This window comes from Colius striatus, chromosome 4 (assembly GCF_028858725.1).
Source record: "Colius striatus isolate bColStr4 chromosome 4, bColStr4.1.hap1, whole genome shotgun sequence".
NCBI classification, from domain to species: Eukaryota; Metazoa; Chordata; class Aves; order Coliiformes; family Coliidae; genus Colius; species Colius striatus.
Genome location: NC_084762.1, coordinates 42,814,173 through 42,831,602, shown reverse-complemented (window position 1 = coordinate 42,831,602; position 17,430 = coordinate 42,814,173). Strand labels below are relative to the sequence as shown.

At 37.6% G+C, this 17,430-nt stretch overlaps 1 protein-coding gene across 1 annotated transcript in view; it reads right to left on the bottom strand.

The window, feature by feature from the left end:
• PIEZO2 (piezo type mechanosensitive ion channel component 2) overlaps window positions 1–17,430 on the bottom strand; it is a 318,044-nt gene that overhangs the window by 80,970 nt on the left and 219,644 nt on the right. Inside the window, exons 9-16 of the mRNA XM_061994704.1 lie at window positions 16,902–17,033; window positions 13,925–14,063; window positions 13,382–13,521; window positions 11,073–11,309; window positions 6,209–6,332; window positions 4,419–4,669; window positions 3,617–3,765; window positions 2,678–2,851 (exon numbers count right to left, since the gene is read on the bottom strand). Of these exons, the coding sequence (XP_061850688.1) occupies window positions 2,678–2,851; window positions 3,617–3,765; window positions 4,419–4,669; window positions 6,209–6,332; window positions 11,073–11,309; window positions 13,382–13,521; window positions 13,925–14,063; window positions 16,902–17,033 (1,346 nt within the window). The remainder of the gene's footprint in view (window positions 1–2,677; window positions 2,852–3,616; window positions 3,766–4,418; window positions 4,670–6,208; window positions 6,333–11,072; window positions 11,310–13,381; window positions 13,522–13,924; window positions 14,064–16,901; window positions 17,034–17,430) is intronic.

Genomic DNA, 17,430 nt, shown 5'->3' with positions numbered 1-17,430 from the left:
TAAAATTGATATTTTGTTTATTTTTTTAATAAAACATAATTAGGACAGAGCATCATACCACAGAAACTATATACTTCATAGCCTTTCCCTCCGCCATACCATAATTCATAGTACAGCAAGGAAATGGGTATAGAAAATCCTAATCAGAGGATTTTTCTTCCTCTTGCAGATATAAAATTGGGACACTCAGTCTTGTCACACTTTGCTGTTAAAAGATTAGAGTTCTGTCTGCTTAATCAAAATTAAGGTTCAGTTTCTTATTTTTAAGTTTTTATTTGTTGCAAAAGAAACAGCAGAAAGGCAGTTGTGAAAAGTAAACTAGCTGATGAATGAATGGCAGTGTTTCTAAAGCAAAAGGGAAAAATTAGTGGCTTTGTAAGAAAATTGCACATATATAAATTAGTCTTTAATCTGTGTTTTAATCGTCCCTGTTAGCATGACGGTTAAGATGAAGCTGGTTTTTGTACTAGTTCTTATCTTGCTTTATGCATCATCAATATAAATGTCAGCTGAGCTATCATCCTGAAACTTTGAACTATAAAGACAGTTGATGCTCAATAGTGATTTATTGTATCAAGGGAAGGAAACAGCTGTGTCTTCATACATCAGGCGGTGTCAGTGGTAGGGCAAAGCAGAAAAAGTGTTCTGATATGAGTATTAGACATACGTGTAAAAGTTCCTGAGAAGCAAAAAATATGTGATAATTATGATTTTGAACTCTGCAAAATAGCAAATGCAGCACATATGCCACTTTTAAGAGTTAAAAATATCAAGCTACTTATCTGTCAGTGCAATACCACCTAGTACACATATAAATTTAAAAAACATAGCATTATAATAGCAAGACAAAAAGGCTAACGATACCACCCAATATTCTTCATCTCCCACTTTAAGTAAACAGCCTGGTGTGATAACAGATGTTTTATTTTGGCACTGTATCATTGTATACTTAGTCCTGGCAAAATTCTTTGTTCTCAACAAGACACTGAAAACATTTTGCATCTTTAGTATCAGTGGTTCCATCCTTGGGGAATAAGGTGACTTCAGTCATTAGTGATTCTCTTCATGCCAGCATTTGGAGAGCTGTATAATATCTTGGTATCTTTGAGGTATAATAGAAAGATTTGCAACTAGTGTTTTCAAAGTCAGAGTGTACTGTACCAGGAACTCACCCAAATTCTGGGAGTGCCTTGAGGTTCTTTTTTTTACCATGTTATGTCTAGTGGATCACACTAGGAGGGATGTGGAAACTGTTTCTATGTTACTTATTAGGAGCACAAAGGGTTTGGGCTACAAAAGAGCTTGTGCAATTATTGGAAACTGTAAAGGATTCCACCAAACGTCTCAGTCCAGAAAGAACCCCCATTTCAGCTCAGACTCCTATCTGGGCTCCAGTTTTAGGGCTTGGCTGCCCATTTCAGAGATGTTGATGTGTATCCGTTGCTACACAGGAAATCTTTTATGGCCAAAGAAAGTTTGCTCACATGGCTGTTTCAAAGGTCCTTTGACTCTATCATCACATTTAGTAATTCAAGAAAAACAAAAGGAAGACATACTGTGCGAACAACCATTTAAAAATTAAGTTAAAAACCCCACAACATTGTTAGGAAATTTTGTCAGGTTTGATTTGTTCTGCTTTTAGCAATTCTTTAAATACAGAAACTGGAAGCATTTGATAAAAGTAGTTTATTCTCATGCACTGATGATAAGGAACATCAATACCCTTGTACCACACACCGTAAGGTAGCTTCATATTAAATTGAATGCATGAACAATATCTGAAATGCTTTTGTAAATCTAGCAAGTTCTAGAGCAGAATTTTCTGTGAAGATAAACTGTCATTATTCCACAATACACTAGTGTACATGATGTTATGCAGCTAGTCTCCATTAACAGAAGTACAGCTGAGCTACACTTCTCATTGGACAAGTGAATACTCTAAAAATAGTATGTAAATGAATTGGTTTCTTCAAAAAATTAGGGTAAATATGACTGCGTACTGTGACACTATATACTCTAAAACTACTCTTTCATACTCCTGGAGTAGGATCCTAGGCCAGATATGTTTTTATGGAGGAGAATGTGGAGGAATGAAACATAGGAAAAGTGAGGTCTCAGAATACTGAAAAAATGCTAATGAACTTCTGGATGAGATTGCTGAATGTCTCAGAGAGTTAACGTAGCAAAGGGTTAGTACTTTGAAGAGTGGCCATAGGTTTGGCATCTCCCTATTTCTGAAGTTCAACTTTACAGAAAGGTCTAACTGTCCAATGCAAATGTTAAATTTGTAAAGATGTTTCAATCTTCATTTAGCCCTCAAAATGGACATTGAAAAACAGAAATTAATCAAATTATCAAATTTCCTATTATGCGAATTACAAAAAAGGCTCAAACAGTTCAGCATCTAACTCAAATCAAAGGTCAAAGTTAATGAGATAAACACATAAATACCATTAGTAACTTTGAAATTGTACCTCAAATGAAAAACTTCAGTGTGTAAGGCAAAGTTGAGGAAGAGAAATATTTTGGTTATTGTTTGTTTAGTGGGGTTCTGGGTACTCAGCCAGGTAGTTATGGCAAGGGCAAATAACATCTAATGAAAAGTGAGCATTGCAAGACAGTCAGAAACATCACTTTCATACAGACAATCAATAGTTCCTTTTATTTGTTTCTTTACCTGTAAATAGTGTTATCCTGTTTGCTGGTTACAGCTTTTAAATCAGTGAGCTGGAGAAACCGGTCATGGAAATAGTGAAGGTGTAAGATACACGCCAGCAGGAAGGAGGTGGGGATAAAGATGCGTGTGAATAGCTCAGCCACAGAAAACTGTTTTAAGCCAAGGTCTGCTAGTCTGGGGGGGAAAAAAAAAAAAAAGTAAGCTACTAAGCAACCTTTTCACACCAAAATCTTTTTCTTGCCATGAGACACTACTAAAAGTCATTTTCAACAGGAAATAAAGGGCTGCGCTTGTTATGCGCTTTTGGGTTTAAAATTTTTTCTAAACAAGCAAGTTCTACAATGCAAATATCTTGCATTTGGACTTGGTAAAGTAGAGAGATATTGTAAATGCACAGAGACAAATGAACCAAGCCTGATATAGGTCTCTTGAACTAGATGAGTTGTCTATGACTGAAAGTCCTGCACTGAAGAGCCAATCACAGTGCACATACTTTCTTTCATTAAGCTCCTCTTGAGAAATGCCCAACATAACATGAGATGGAAGAAAGTCAGTCCTCATTAGCAGGAGGGCAGATTCACCTTGATTTGCTCCAAGTATTCTGCAAACCTACCCTTAATCTCTCCCTAGATCTTGTTCCTATGGTAAAAAAGGAAGAGAGAAGTATAGGCATTGTATTAGGAACAGCAATAATGCCAAGAACCTGGCATCAGATGAGAGAAAATATGACTCTCTGAGCCCTTGTCACACTCTTGCTCATCTTTATTGTTACACCAATAAATCTATGGCTTCAAAGCAAAGTGCTGAAAGTCAACTATATTCTGGAATGGCCTCATGATGTTTTTCTCTCATAAAGAGAGAAGATTACTCTCAGACCATTCCTCCACACTGAACACAAAAGTTCAAATTAAAAAATCCAAATTAATTCAAACCACTTACTTGTTTTCATCCAGACCTGTCATGTTCTTCCACAAACCAGGAAATGACTCAAACTGGTATGTATAGATGAAGATGAGTACCAACATCGTGTAAACAACTACTGACATCCAAAAGTACTTTAAAATCCTTCTCCACCATTCATAGTGCACCTGAAAATCACACACTAAAGATGAAACAACAGAGATATTGACAAAAATACTGAAAAAACTGTACCAGCAATCAAAGATGAAGGACATCATTTTTCCCAGCTGGTCTGAAGTATACAACCCTTATCCGCTGGCAGACACAGTTCTCAAATAAAGTTTTTACTCCTGATCCACATGTACTCAAGTACAGACTTTTGTCTAAAAATGTTTGCTGGAACATGGTCATAGACATAAAGGCCAGAGACAGCTTTGGTCATTCAGTTTCACTGCCATTAAGGGACAAAAATTCACGAAAAGGACTCTTGCTCATTGGAAGCTGGGTCGATTGGCTGTCATAAAAACTGGTGGCTACTTAGGATGTGCACAGGTCCAGAATTTTGCTTCACAGATTCTAAAGCTCATGGTGATGTGTGCTGGCATTCCAGAGCAGAGGGATTGTATTGTATGCATCTTATTTGTGTACACTTGTGTCTGTCACTATAATCAAAAGCCAAAGGAGAATTAATCTTTACTTCTTCAAGTAGTCTTATTATACGTTGTGTCTAACCTAAGAAAAAATACTACGTTTTTTACCTCTGGAGCTACTTTATTAACAAGTTAAAGGTGGAAACTATTGTATTCAAGGACAAGATTTAGCTGACACAGCTCTCACTTACCTGGTAGAGGGCCACACAGAAGAGGAACAGTACCATATAGATGATTTTGTACATGACAATTCTACCCTCAAAGCTGACAAAGAAGAACATGCCCCCACAGACGTAAATCCAGTACTTGATGAACATAGCCATCACCAGCTTTCCCAGGACTTTCATAATATCTTGTTCATCCTCATCATCTTCTTCATCCGCTGCCTCCTCCTTCTCCTCCTCCTGTTCTTCTGCCACTTCTCCCTCTTGCAACTCCTCTTCTGAAAATACATAGTCACATTTGGCCTCTCTGTTCTGGGGACTTTTTAGTAAGAATTGAAATGGGTCAAAAGTAGAATCTCTGCAGACAGCACAGAAAGTTAAAACAATATTCACAAGAGATTGGATTTCTGAGTCATACATGCCTCCTGAGCAGGTGAGTTTTATCTTTTTATGAGCTTCAACCTGCTCCTGGAGCCATATGTTGTATAGCTATATGTCCTTACCAGACATTGTTCTTCATTTTGTCTGAAATGCAGGCAGCTGTAGTGGAAAATTAGAGCCTAAGGATTGTATAATGGATAACAGTCAAAACACTTTCCATGGTAATACCTATACTCCCAGGCAAGAAAAGTTCTAAACTGGAAAACAAAGAAACTAGCAGCACGACCAGAAATCTCTCTAGTTTAAAGTATAAACTCTCATCTGGAGTTTGAATCTCTTACCTTGAGTTTCATCCTCTAGAGAATACTGTAGTTACCTCCAAAAACCACAAGCAAGATAAAACATTAACATAATACTGAACAAGCTTAAAAAATATATAAATGCTGCACGAATACTGCTGTTTTTTCAAAGAAACTACCATATACCCATCTTCTTCTGATGTACCCGAGCCTTTGCACAAAAGACAAGCTGCTTTTTCCCTAAGAAGCTATTAATCTTAGGAGGCTTGTGGAGCGCAGGGCAAATGTCTCCCCAACAGGAAGTACGTGAGCGAGTATCCAGGGCTTGTCAAACTCAAAGCATGCAGCTGTAATGCTTTTCTTCCCATTGAGTTTCACTATTCCTCCTCTCAGACTCTTTCCTTGCTCTTGCCTTGCAAATCCTTGCAGTGTTCAGCTCTGACAGTAATCAGATATTTTACTGAGGCAAATATTGTAATTAATCAAACACTAAACTACATCACTGCTTCCAGGGCTGGCTTTCTACAATTTCAGTGAATTGAAAATGTTCAGATCAGCATCCAAAGAGATAGAAAAAGGCAAGGAGGTTTTGGGGTACATGAGTCCAGTAGCAAAAGAGAGAAGAGATCACTGATTTGAAACTGTAGCAGTAAACTTTCCTCTCAGTGGTGTTTCTAATAGCATGAGCCCTTGCACTGAAAATATACATGCTTATTTTCCAACTGAAATTAGTAGTTTAACTTCTGGTTTTTTTACAAGTCTTTATGTACAAACACAAATTCCAAGGAATTTAGCAACTGACTTTTCCTATGTAAACTCTTCTTCTCCTGTGGTTAAATACCTAGGGCAATTAATCTGCTGGTTTGAGTTTGGGACACAGGAGTAAACTGATTATTTGAAAATTCCATTACATTTCTCAAATGAGTCATTTTAATTACTTTCCAGTAAAGAGAATTCTCATTTTATTGGAATTTCTAAAGTTCAAAGGTGTTTTATTTTTATATCCAGAGAGTTGCACACAGATTATGTAATATCTTTCTCAGCTAACTACAGGTATCTAATTGCTTTCAACATCACAGAAATGCAGTGACTGAGACTTTTATCATGACTGAAGGACTAATTTGGATCTGGCTTTACCTTTTTCTTCATTTTCTTCACTTCCAACTTTTACTTCAGATAAAGTAGCTTCTTTTAGCCGAAGAGCTTTCTGTTCAGTGAGGTGTTGCCTAAGCAGTAGCCAGAAAGTAATTGTGAAAAGAATCTGCAAACAAAAAATCAAAACAATAGACTAATTGTACATGCTACATCCTCTAACATAAACAAACATTTTCATATGTTCTGCATGCCTTTGTTGTCTCTGTCCATCAGAAAATGGCAATGATGACCTCAGTGTCAAAGGGCATCTTTGTGGAAGTTAAGTCAAATTGGAAACATCCTGCTTTAAAACCAACTTTACTTCATTTGGACTTTTCCATTGAGCAACAACTTATCATTCTGCAGGTGAGTGTATTGTCATTATTGGTGTTCAGTATATCTTAAATCTTTTGAGTTAGGAGATTTGTTACCTCAAGTGCTTGAATGCAAAACTTCCTGCTATGGCTTTAACTTACAGAAACCCAAGTCAAATGAATATCCCTTGTATTTGGAGCAGTTAAAAGATTTAAGATGTCTCTTAATTCTCTGAAGAGCTTTAAGAGATGGTAATTTAATAACAGCAGGGTACCTTACGAATAAATAAATCTCTTTAATGAAAAGTGCATTACTATGTTTTGCAAACAGCTAAATTCAATATCTTCCACTAATGAGAGATGCCAAAATTCAGAAAAAAGCATGATGCTTATTCATCACACACTTGATTTTATGTTTACCTTCTACAAATTTTTGCACTGTTATCAGTGGTACAAAATAAGACTTACAGAATAATATAAAGGAATAAAATCTTAAATAGGAAGCATGTAAGAGCCACGTATTTTGCACACATAGAATGAGAAGATCAGTAGCACAATGTAAAGTGCTTTCCTGTTTTTCATCTAATGTGCAAGTACTCAGGGGAAAGGAGAGGTCCCCGGCTAGTGACAGCTGTTTTCACTGATACTGTGGCTAATGCTGAGCTGTAGCAGAACACTGTCGGCCTGTTAGAATTGTAACAGCTTCTCCTGATACCTCCCAGAACTCTGGCTTTTGCACATGAACATTTGATACTGTAAATCACAGGTTTATTCTGCAGTGATTAGCTCCATCTCCCTGCTGTATTTACTCCTTGTTCTCTTTGGCACTTACAGAGCCAGAGCTGGCTCTTGAGAAGTCATGAAGGGTTGCAGATTAAAGAAATGCTTTTAGTCACCTTTACAGTATCCATTTTATTTCCTTTTCAGGCCAGGAAATACATAGAAAAATATGTAGAAAGAATTATAGTACATTTATTTCTGTTTTCCTCTCTAGGATTCAATATTCAATCTCTATTTAAATTCAAACTAATTCAACTGTTACAAAAAGACTTTAAAGTAGAAGTAACAAGGAGAATCAGAGCCACTATAAGCCTTAACAGGGAGCTATGGACACGGCCTGGTAAGCAAAGTGCACCTGGGGTGATATGAACTAAAGGAAACATATAATCAACAAAACAGGGCTTATGTGGAGTCACCTCAAGCATTTGTATGTAAGCAAGGAAATATCTTCAAAGAAGCATCATAGGGAAACCTTCCAGATCCTTTCTGGGAAATCAGCAGGCCAGATGCCACTGTGAAGTGCCTGTACACTACTTCATGCAGCATGGGAAATAAATACAAGGAATTAGAGATCTCTGTGCAGGGCTAGAATCTTGTTGAGATCACAGGGACAGGGTGTGATGGCTTGCAGAGCCGCAATAGAGACAAATAGTCTCTTTAAGAAGTAGGGCCCCGGAAGATGTGGAGGTGGGGTTGCTATTTGGGTGACAGCACAGTTGGAACACATGGAATTTTCCAGGGGATGGATGACCAGCCAAGTAACTTGGGACAAACATTGAGACACTGGCTGAGCATGCAGAGACACAAAAAAGACAAGGTCTGAAGAAGACTCTAATGAGGCACGTCAAGAGCAACAAGAAGAGCTTCTGTAAGAACACAGACAGAAAAAGAAAATGGGCTCAATGCTGAGTGGGGTAAGGGCCCTGGTGACACAGAACATGGAAAATGCTGAAGTACCATAGATCTTCTTTGCCTCAAGCTAGCAAGACCAGCTTTCAGGAATTACAGATCCCAGAGTCTGTAGACTGGTCTGAAGTAAAGAAGATGCATCCTTGGTGGAAGAGGATCAAGGAATCCTTAAGCAAACTGAAAATATGTAAATCCATGGGTCCTGATGGGATGCACCCCTGAGCACTGAGGGAGCTGCATAATGTCATTGTAGAGGCTACTCTCAATAATTTTGATTGATTGTGGTGACTGGGGAAAATGACAGAAGACTGGAGGAAAGCTAATGTCACCTCTGTCTCTGAGAAGAGCGAGATGGAGGATACAAGCCAGTCAACCTCACCTTGATCCCTGAGAAGGTGAGGGTGGTGGGACACTGGAACAGTGTCCAGAGAAGCTGTGTATGCCCAATCATTGCAAGTGTCCAAGGTCAGGCTGGATGGGGCCTTGAACAATCTAATCTAGTGAAAGATGTCTCTGCCTATGCCAGACAGGCTGAACTAGATGATCTTTAAAGGTACTCTCCAGCCCAAACCATTCTATGATACTAAGGTGATGGAGCTGCTAGTCCTGGAAAATATTTCTGGGCACATGAAGGACAAGAAAATCATCAGAAATAGCCAGCATGTATTCAACAAGAGGAAGTCATGCTTGAACAACTTGACATGGCTAACTTGGTAGATGAAAGGAGAGCAGTGGATATCATCTACCTAGACTTCAGGAAGACTTTTTACACTGTCTTCCATAAGATTCTCCTAAACAAGCTGATGGAGTATGGGTTGGATGAGCAAATAGTGAGGCAAATTGAAAATTGGCTGAACAGTTGAGGTCAGAGGGTGGTGACCAATGTCATGAAGTCTATTGGGAACTCAATGACTAGTGATATACCCCAGGGGTCAATACTGGATCCAGTTCTGTTCAGCATCTTTATGATCTACATGATGGGGCAGAGTGTACTGTCCCTAGGTTTGTTGATGACACAAAACTGGAAGGAGTGGCTGAAACACCAAGGGGTTGTGCTGCCATCCAGAGGGACCTTGACGAGCTGGAAAAATGGCCTGACAGGAATATCATGGAGTTCAAAAAGGGAAAGTCAATGGCCTGCACCTAGTGAGGAACCATCGGTTGATGAACCATTACATATGGAGGCTGACCAGTTGGAGACTAGTTTGGCAGAAAGGGCCTGGGGGTCATGATGGACATCAAGTTTAACATGAGGTAGCAATGTGCCCTTAGGGAAAAGGCCAATGGTTTCCTGGGCTGCATTAGAAGGAGTGTTGCTAGCAGATCAAGGGAGGTGACTCCTTCTTTCTACTCAGCACTCCTGAGGCCATAATTTCAGTACTGTGTCCCATTCTGGCACCCCAGAGGGCCTGAGGCATCTCTCCTGCAAGGAAAGGATGAGATATTTGGGACTTCAGAAGAGAAAGCTCAGGGACAGTCTCATCTAATGTCTACAAATATCTGAAGGGAGGGTGGAAAAAGGACAGAGACAGGCTTTTTTCAGTTGTGCCCAGTGACAGGAAGAGAGGCAATGGATACAACCTAAGACACAGGAGGTTCCTTCTGATCATCAGGAAATACTTATGTCCCGTGAGCGTGACTGCACATTGGCACAGATTGCCCAGGGAGTTGTGGAGTCTCCAGTCTCCTTGGGGCATGGTCCTGGGCAATCAGCTCTAGATGGCCCTGCTTGAGTAGGGGAGTTGGACGAGATGACCTCCAGAAGTTTCTTTCAGCCTTAACCATTCTGTGATTCTGTGAAAGTTATTTAATGCATTATATCCATCCTAAAAATACACCCCATACTAGACATCTATTAGTTTTACATGGGTGACCAAACTATCATATGTACACAATGGTTTCCTTTCTTGACATCAGCTAGTATAAGGTAAGATAATGATGCAGTTAATATGAAACAGTGTCAAAGGGGCTGACATATTAAGACAGTTAAAAGCCCTTAGCGATTTACAAAGTCATTGAAAGAAACTAGAACTTGAGGAACCCCTTGAGCTTTAGCACAATTACTAAGCTAGCCCTATCTTTACAAGAGAAATAATACAGCACCCACTAATTTTGAAATGCATTGAAGACCTAGAAATGTGTGTCCAAAGGCATTGCCAACTTTCTGAACCACCTTAAATGGTAATTAGGAGTCACAAGGGAAGTGATTCACTTAGCGCAGGGAAAGCAGTGCCAACTAGATGCACTCTCCGTGATGCCCCTCTCGGGTGCTCTAGGAAACAACTTCCTATTTATGCTCATTCCCTAGCCCAGAGGTAAACTTATCAAACAAAATGCATTCAAAGTGCATTCATCAAACTCTCTTGTTTCTGATCTGAAATCGATTAAAACTCATGCTGTGTCAGGTATAAGGACAAAGAATTAAAGTTCAGTCACAACTATGTACTATTGCTTGTGCCAGGTCATAAGGGAGTAAGCAGTACATTGCAATGACACCACAGTTCCATCATATTCAGAGACAGATCTGACATCCTATGAGTATTAATCTACCAAACAAATCACATCTAGTTTTGCATCCAGTTTATAAAACAAAGCAAGTGAGTAATTTCCACTCACTAAGAATTTTCTACAGAATTTTCATGAAAATCTGCAAAGATATCTGGAACATTTGGTTTGGTATTAGCTTAATAAGCAAGAGGCAGCTTTCTGAACACTACTTTTTATTAACTTATCCTTTATTGTAGAACTGCTAGTGAGTATGTTTACACTGAATACTGAGGATTTTCTCTTGAAGATGTCAGGAGATTTTTAATTACATATTTTTGTGTTTTCATAAATAAATCTCAGCTGTTAGTAACACCTACCTTTGATGCCAACTCTCCAGGTTCTTTTCTTTCTAAAAAACCAGAAACTTGAGGAAGCTCATCATCCTTGAGATCAATACTCCATATATACTGCAACGTTAGTAGTAAATTTCCATAGAAAACCATAAATGGTGAACTGATCATGGCGTATTTCCTCCGGTCCCGAATCATCCACAGCGTGCAAGACCATATCAGTAAGACGAAAGTCAACCAGCTGTGATATGTGATACTCCACGCCTTGTGGAAAGAGGAAGGAGAGGAAAACATGTTTACAAATATATTCAGGAATAGTATTGATGCATATTGACAGTTACACTTACACTTTTGTGCATATTTGTGTTGTCATGAGACTCTCACTCATATTAATTAGCTATAGGCCAGCTACAACAAGCCTCTTGGAGAATATGCAGAAAGTGAATTCTTTAGAAGTTTACAGCTAAGGGTAAATCCTGCTTTGTGCATTAACTACACCTGGGTAAGTTTTGTAAGCAGACTCATTGCTTCTCCTTACATCAAACTAAGAGATGGAAAATATAGCCTAACTTTTGGACATCAAAGATCTCGCAAAACTAGCAGCAAAGGGTTCAGAGTAGCAACAGCAAAACATATTCAATATCTATGATATTCAAGGCTTTAGACAGACTTGCAAAACCATGCTAACTCCATACTACTCTAGCTTTTATGGAATCAATTTAAAATGGAAAGTGATGGTATGCACACATTGCACATACCTAACACGAAGAACATTTAGCTCACACTGGTCACATTAGATTACCTGAAATACTCAGAGCTACAGAATGTTTTCTACAGCTTGCAGAAATCAGTTACTGAAAACTGCTCTATTAAATACTCAGGAAAAAGGATTGGGTTTTTAAGTGTTTTCTGTTAACATTGTGTTGTCAATTTAGGACTAAATTCAGCTATAAATACACAGTATACAGGTGGAATAATTGTACTTAAAACATTTTAGATTACTTTTCAATTTAAATAGAAAATTATGAAACATCAAGAATATTTGAACCAGTTTAGCTCAGCCCCCTTGGAACTTACATCCTTTAAGACTATCTGAAAAAACACTATTATGCTAGTTCTCTATACCTATATAAGAAAATAACTTACACTGAACTGTCTTTGGCTATGGTGTAAGAACACACTATAAATAAATTCACAAATGAATTTGAGTCCTATAAAATGGGGATACATCACTAAGAAAAAAACCTAGAAGTGTCTCTACATTAAACTACAAGAAAGCTCTCCAAATATATCTTCTCCTTTGATATGGGAGAAGATATGTGGGATATATGACCCTAGAAATAAATTTAAAAGGCAATGCAGATCATGTGAAGTACTTAAATCTAAAAAATAAGAAAAAAGAGGTACTGTGTCAATATGAATATGTCTCAGAATGCATCAAGTCAGATCCAATTTTGCACAAGAAATCTGTCTTATTTAGTGGAAAAACGTTTCCTGTTAAAGGACAGCAAATAAAGTTCAAAGCTTTATGCAAACAAGAAGCAGCCAAGCTAATTTGTTTTACTATTTTAAATGAAAAATTGGGCCAAGAAGCTTTATGGTTAATTTCATCACAGTTGAAATCCTTCCAAAACAGTAAAAGCAAAGCTTTCATTGGGAATATATAGAGAGACCTACCCATTATGCTGAAAAATGCCTACAGTGCAGCTCAAGATATTTGCATTAAGTGGGATTAAAAGCACACAGCAACATGAGAAAGAGAAATAAGGGTGGCAAGTAAACCAATATCTAAGTCTTGCTTGGCATGATGTTATATTTTCCTTCAGACCTTTCAGTGTCAATATAATCAATCAGGCTGTACAGATCTTTTCTTCTCAGACAGTAACTGGATACATGCTTCAACATGAAACAGGAACTATATTTAAAAAATTTACTATATCACTATGAAATGCTATAATTTTGTAGGCAAATTTCTGAGAGAAGTAAAGGCATGACAAGTCTGCTTATGCAGGATATTGAGAATCAATGCAAAACTGAGCCCTAGTGGTTTCTGGACCTTCAACAGACAACAAAATCCTAGGGGTCCCACTCCTTTAAATGGGATTTTTTTACCCAGAACCCCACATATTACCTTATTTATAGGTCTGAAGCAGGCCTGGAAATTCTGCATCAATAGCCTAAAACTGATGCAAAATGATGCAGATACCATATACATATTTCCTAACCCTGATGCAAATACTTACTGAAAATCAACCAATGAGATCTCAAAAATATTGTGAAGATGCATTTAGTTGTACAAATATCAGAGTTATTTTTCTGTTGTTGCCAGTACTTACCATCATAGCTATCAGAGCACAAATATAACTTTGTTTCATGATAAATTGGAACACAGAAACGAGGGCATGTAATTTGACATTTTCTTTTTCCTCCTGAGTAACTTCCTCTTCCTCCTCTTCCTCCTCCTCTTCTTCCTTTTCTAAGTGGAAAAAGAAGTTCTTATTTGTGATTCATGCCAGTCTAAAAGTAATACATGTGCTCTGTCCTGGAAAGATTTCACTTGTAATCACTTTGATGGCTACTCCTACAACAACTATCAAGGTCAACTTGGGAGACAGATCAAAATTACATTTGAGTACAATAAAGCAATATAAAACTTGAAGTCACTGTGTTGGTAGGTAAAGCATTTTGGTTAGTATATGCCCACAGTCCAGTTTACAAAATCGATTTGTGGTGAATCATCATTGTAAAGTGACATTAATTACTTAACTTCAATAAGCCAAAGAGCTTACCAAAATCAAAACAAATACTAGAGGCAGTAAACAGAGAAATAGAATAAGAAAAAATATAGAACTAAGTGTAACTCCCAGACAATTCACTACCTGACATATCATCTGAAGGCTCCCATTTGTACTGTGGTGTTGAGTACATGTCTGCTTTGGCTGGACCATTTTCTAATGGCAGTGAGGGATGGATGGTGTGATAGTCAGCAGGATTCCCATTCACTGTTACCAGCAGCACCTGCCAGGACAACAGAGAGAGGCACTGCATTTAGGGTGGCTCTTAGCATCATGTGACTCCTACTTCTATGCTTTCCTACTGTTGGACTGCCAGTTAAAGTAGCTTAAGAAGTAACTGCAGTTACTTGCTTTCAAAGAAATTCATATGTCGTAGTCATGTGGCATGCAAAAGTAGCACAGAACAGTTTCCAAGATTAATTGTTAGCATTTTATGCAATATCAATAGAATTAAAACTTAGTTTCAGTGAAGAAGTTCTTTAACAAATAGCACAAACATTGTCTCTGAACTTCTATAAATTCTACCTTTCAAAGATTTCAAGGGTTTTTTTTCCAAACTCATAGAATGCCCCATTGCATTAGGTAACACATCAATTTACACACAAGCAGTCTCAAAAGGAACACATGAGAAAAAGCCATGAAGTTACTGCAGTCAGCAGAGACATGGTAAATGAGCACTCACATACTCTTGGCCTGTCCTGCCTATAAAATTAAATGGCAAGAAGAAACAGTGAAAAAGTGGACTAAGTTCACACATTCACAGCTGGAGATGGCTAAGGTTGTCTACATGGTTTAACACACAAACAGGAACTCAGTGATCCCATCTTTAGACATTCTGCCTTTCCCAGTTTAAATTGGCTTTCTACAGCCAAGCTAGGAAAGTATGATTATATTTCCTGCATTTAAGTTAAAACTATAGCCAAAAATTCATCTTACTTCTTAGGCAAACCAATACATTAAGACTTTCAGACTTCAGTTCACACCTAATTATTTCCAGTAGTTACGAAGATAATTGTTCGAAATTACTTTCCATTTCAAATTATTATTTGTAAGATCTAGAGTTGCTGCTCTTAATACGACCAGTTGTGACAATTACTATTATTGTTGTCACATTCATGCCACTTGGTAGTACTAGTTCAACACTTTTTCATTGTTCTTTTTTTTTAATTATTAAATTTCAGCCCTTGTGCTTGTTTAGATTAAGGCTCCAGCAACCACAATCATAGATAACTCTTGTATTGCCAGAAACTCAAATGCAATAAGTTACTGAAGACTTCTGCTCAGGCTAAGTGTATTTTGCCTGTTGCAACTAGGCACAGGCATGTGTAGCTTGCTTCAGAATAGTATAGAATAGTAGCCGGGTTATGTTCGTTTATATTCAGCAGTTACACCAAGCACACACTACAGAGCATATTTAGATGTGGTTACAGCTGCTGCCAAAGTTCATCTGTATCTTCTTTCTTCTGTGTATGCTGAACAGACAGAATGTTTCTGCTTCCAGAATCTGCTAGGGTCTATAGTAGTCAAGATAAACGGATCACTTGCTGTCTGTTCAAAGATTTGGATTTTCTGCAATCTGTAAATTGAGCTGATATGTGCAGTCAGTCATGCTTTAAGGGTCTCAGCATTTCAACACGAATAGAATTAAAAAAAAACAGCAAAGAAGCTAAATCAAGTTTAAAGATGGTTTGCATTAGAAAGCGTATTTGGATATCTTATTTAAACCCAATGAAACAGCAAAGATCGATTGCCAGTTGGTACTACTACAAGTGGTTTAATTTCAAATGATCAATTTTAGGGCTAATCAGAGGTTTTCAGTGCAATTATTAAGGAAGTAAAAGACCATTACACTTAGGATAACCAAGGTTACAGGGTAAATGACAGGCTACCCAAAAAAAAAGTAGACTTTGAAAATGTCATTTCAGCTTTTATCTTTGTAATCCATTTTCACATACATTGAGAAGAATTATAAAATTACAAAGACTAGTAGTATACTAACATCCGATGGCTTGTATTCATCTTGGGTCACTGACAGAAGCTGCAAAAAGCAATGCAAGGACAAATTATTAAAGAAGCATGCCTCAAGCATTAGTAAGTTTAACTTTTTCAGTACATGCATGCATATTTGCTGACTTTTGCAGAATTGCACTAAGAAACTCAGAAAGAGTTCTTAAAAAGCCAGCAGAATTGTACACTATGCTCCACAAAATTTTGTTTAGTGTGCCACAACATTGACTTCACTGTATATTCCTGTGAATTTTAAACCAAAACTGAGAATGTTGCATTGAAATTGTAGCTATCAGGTCAAAGAATTAATCAGTATGGCATTATACTGATTAACTGCTTTCTAATGATCCAATACTTAAAAACGAAGTTTTTAAATGATCATTAGAATTTCTGCAATTATTAAAGCACTTCCTATTAAATGTTTAAACTAATATAAAATGTAATATTTCATTCATTTTCAAGCTCATTTGCCATTACTATTATTGTGGTGGATCATTTGATGCTTGAGTATGTGTGGCTCAAGTGTATGTGCCTAATTTGACTGCAAGTCACCAAAATAAATTTTGCACTGCAGATAGTAAAGACAGATGGCAGAAAGTTGGATCTTTCCAGGAGCTTTTACACCAACTGCCTTACCTGCCCTGTTATAAATATCTATCAAGATCATTGGTATGATTGGAGAAAAATAAGCTGGCAGTTCCCCCTTACTGATGACAGTGCTAAACAAGGTCTTTACATCAGGATTTAGCTCCCTGACAGGCTTTTGAGCTAATTTGCACAAAGATAATGCCCTCATGCCAAAAGTCTGCTGTAAACTGCTTAAATGCAAAGTTGAAAACACAGAGCATGTTCTTTTACTTCCTTACACTGTCTCTTGTTTTTGTCTTATTAATTTTTACAAAATATATTCCTACTCTGCCACATAGCCTTGATATTATACCTGACATATAATCACGTGATAATCTTACTTGCAACCTGCATAATGTTACTTCCCTTACTTTCCAAGAAACTGTGACAAAATTAACTGACTGAAAGACATTTAATCCAGCCTTACTTTTCTCTCATCAGTTGTATAGTGGCTTGCATACCACAGACTTCGTCTTCTCTCCGCTGTCATTGCAACTGGGCTGCAAGCTATTTCTTTGTCATCTTCCCCACTGAGGCATTTCTCCTCCTCAGGCACCTGCTAAACAATACAAACGACAAGACTAGATACAGCTCTCTAAATAACAATCTCACGAGAAGAATTTAAATTTTCCTCCTAATTAATGATCCCTCTCCAAACTAGATGTCTTTGAAACACCTTTTAGTGTTTCAAATCATAGATCTAATGCACTCGATCTATCATAGATGACTTACTGAAATTATATTTTTAGAAAAAGTGACAGTGCTTTTCCATAATGACTAGTCTGTCTATGCCAAGATGTTTCCTGATGATTATAAGACACCAGAATACATAATACAGTAGTCAGTGCTGATCACTCATCTAAGCTCATCTAGTTTATCTTCTGAGTCAAGCCATTAAAATACATGTTTGTGCTCACACCCATATGTAACACAAGATGAGTCAAAAAAGTCAATAT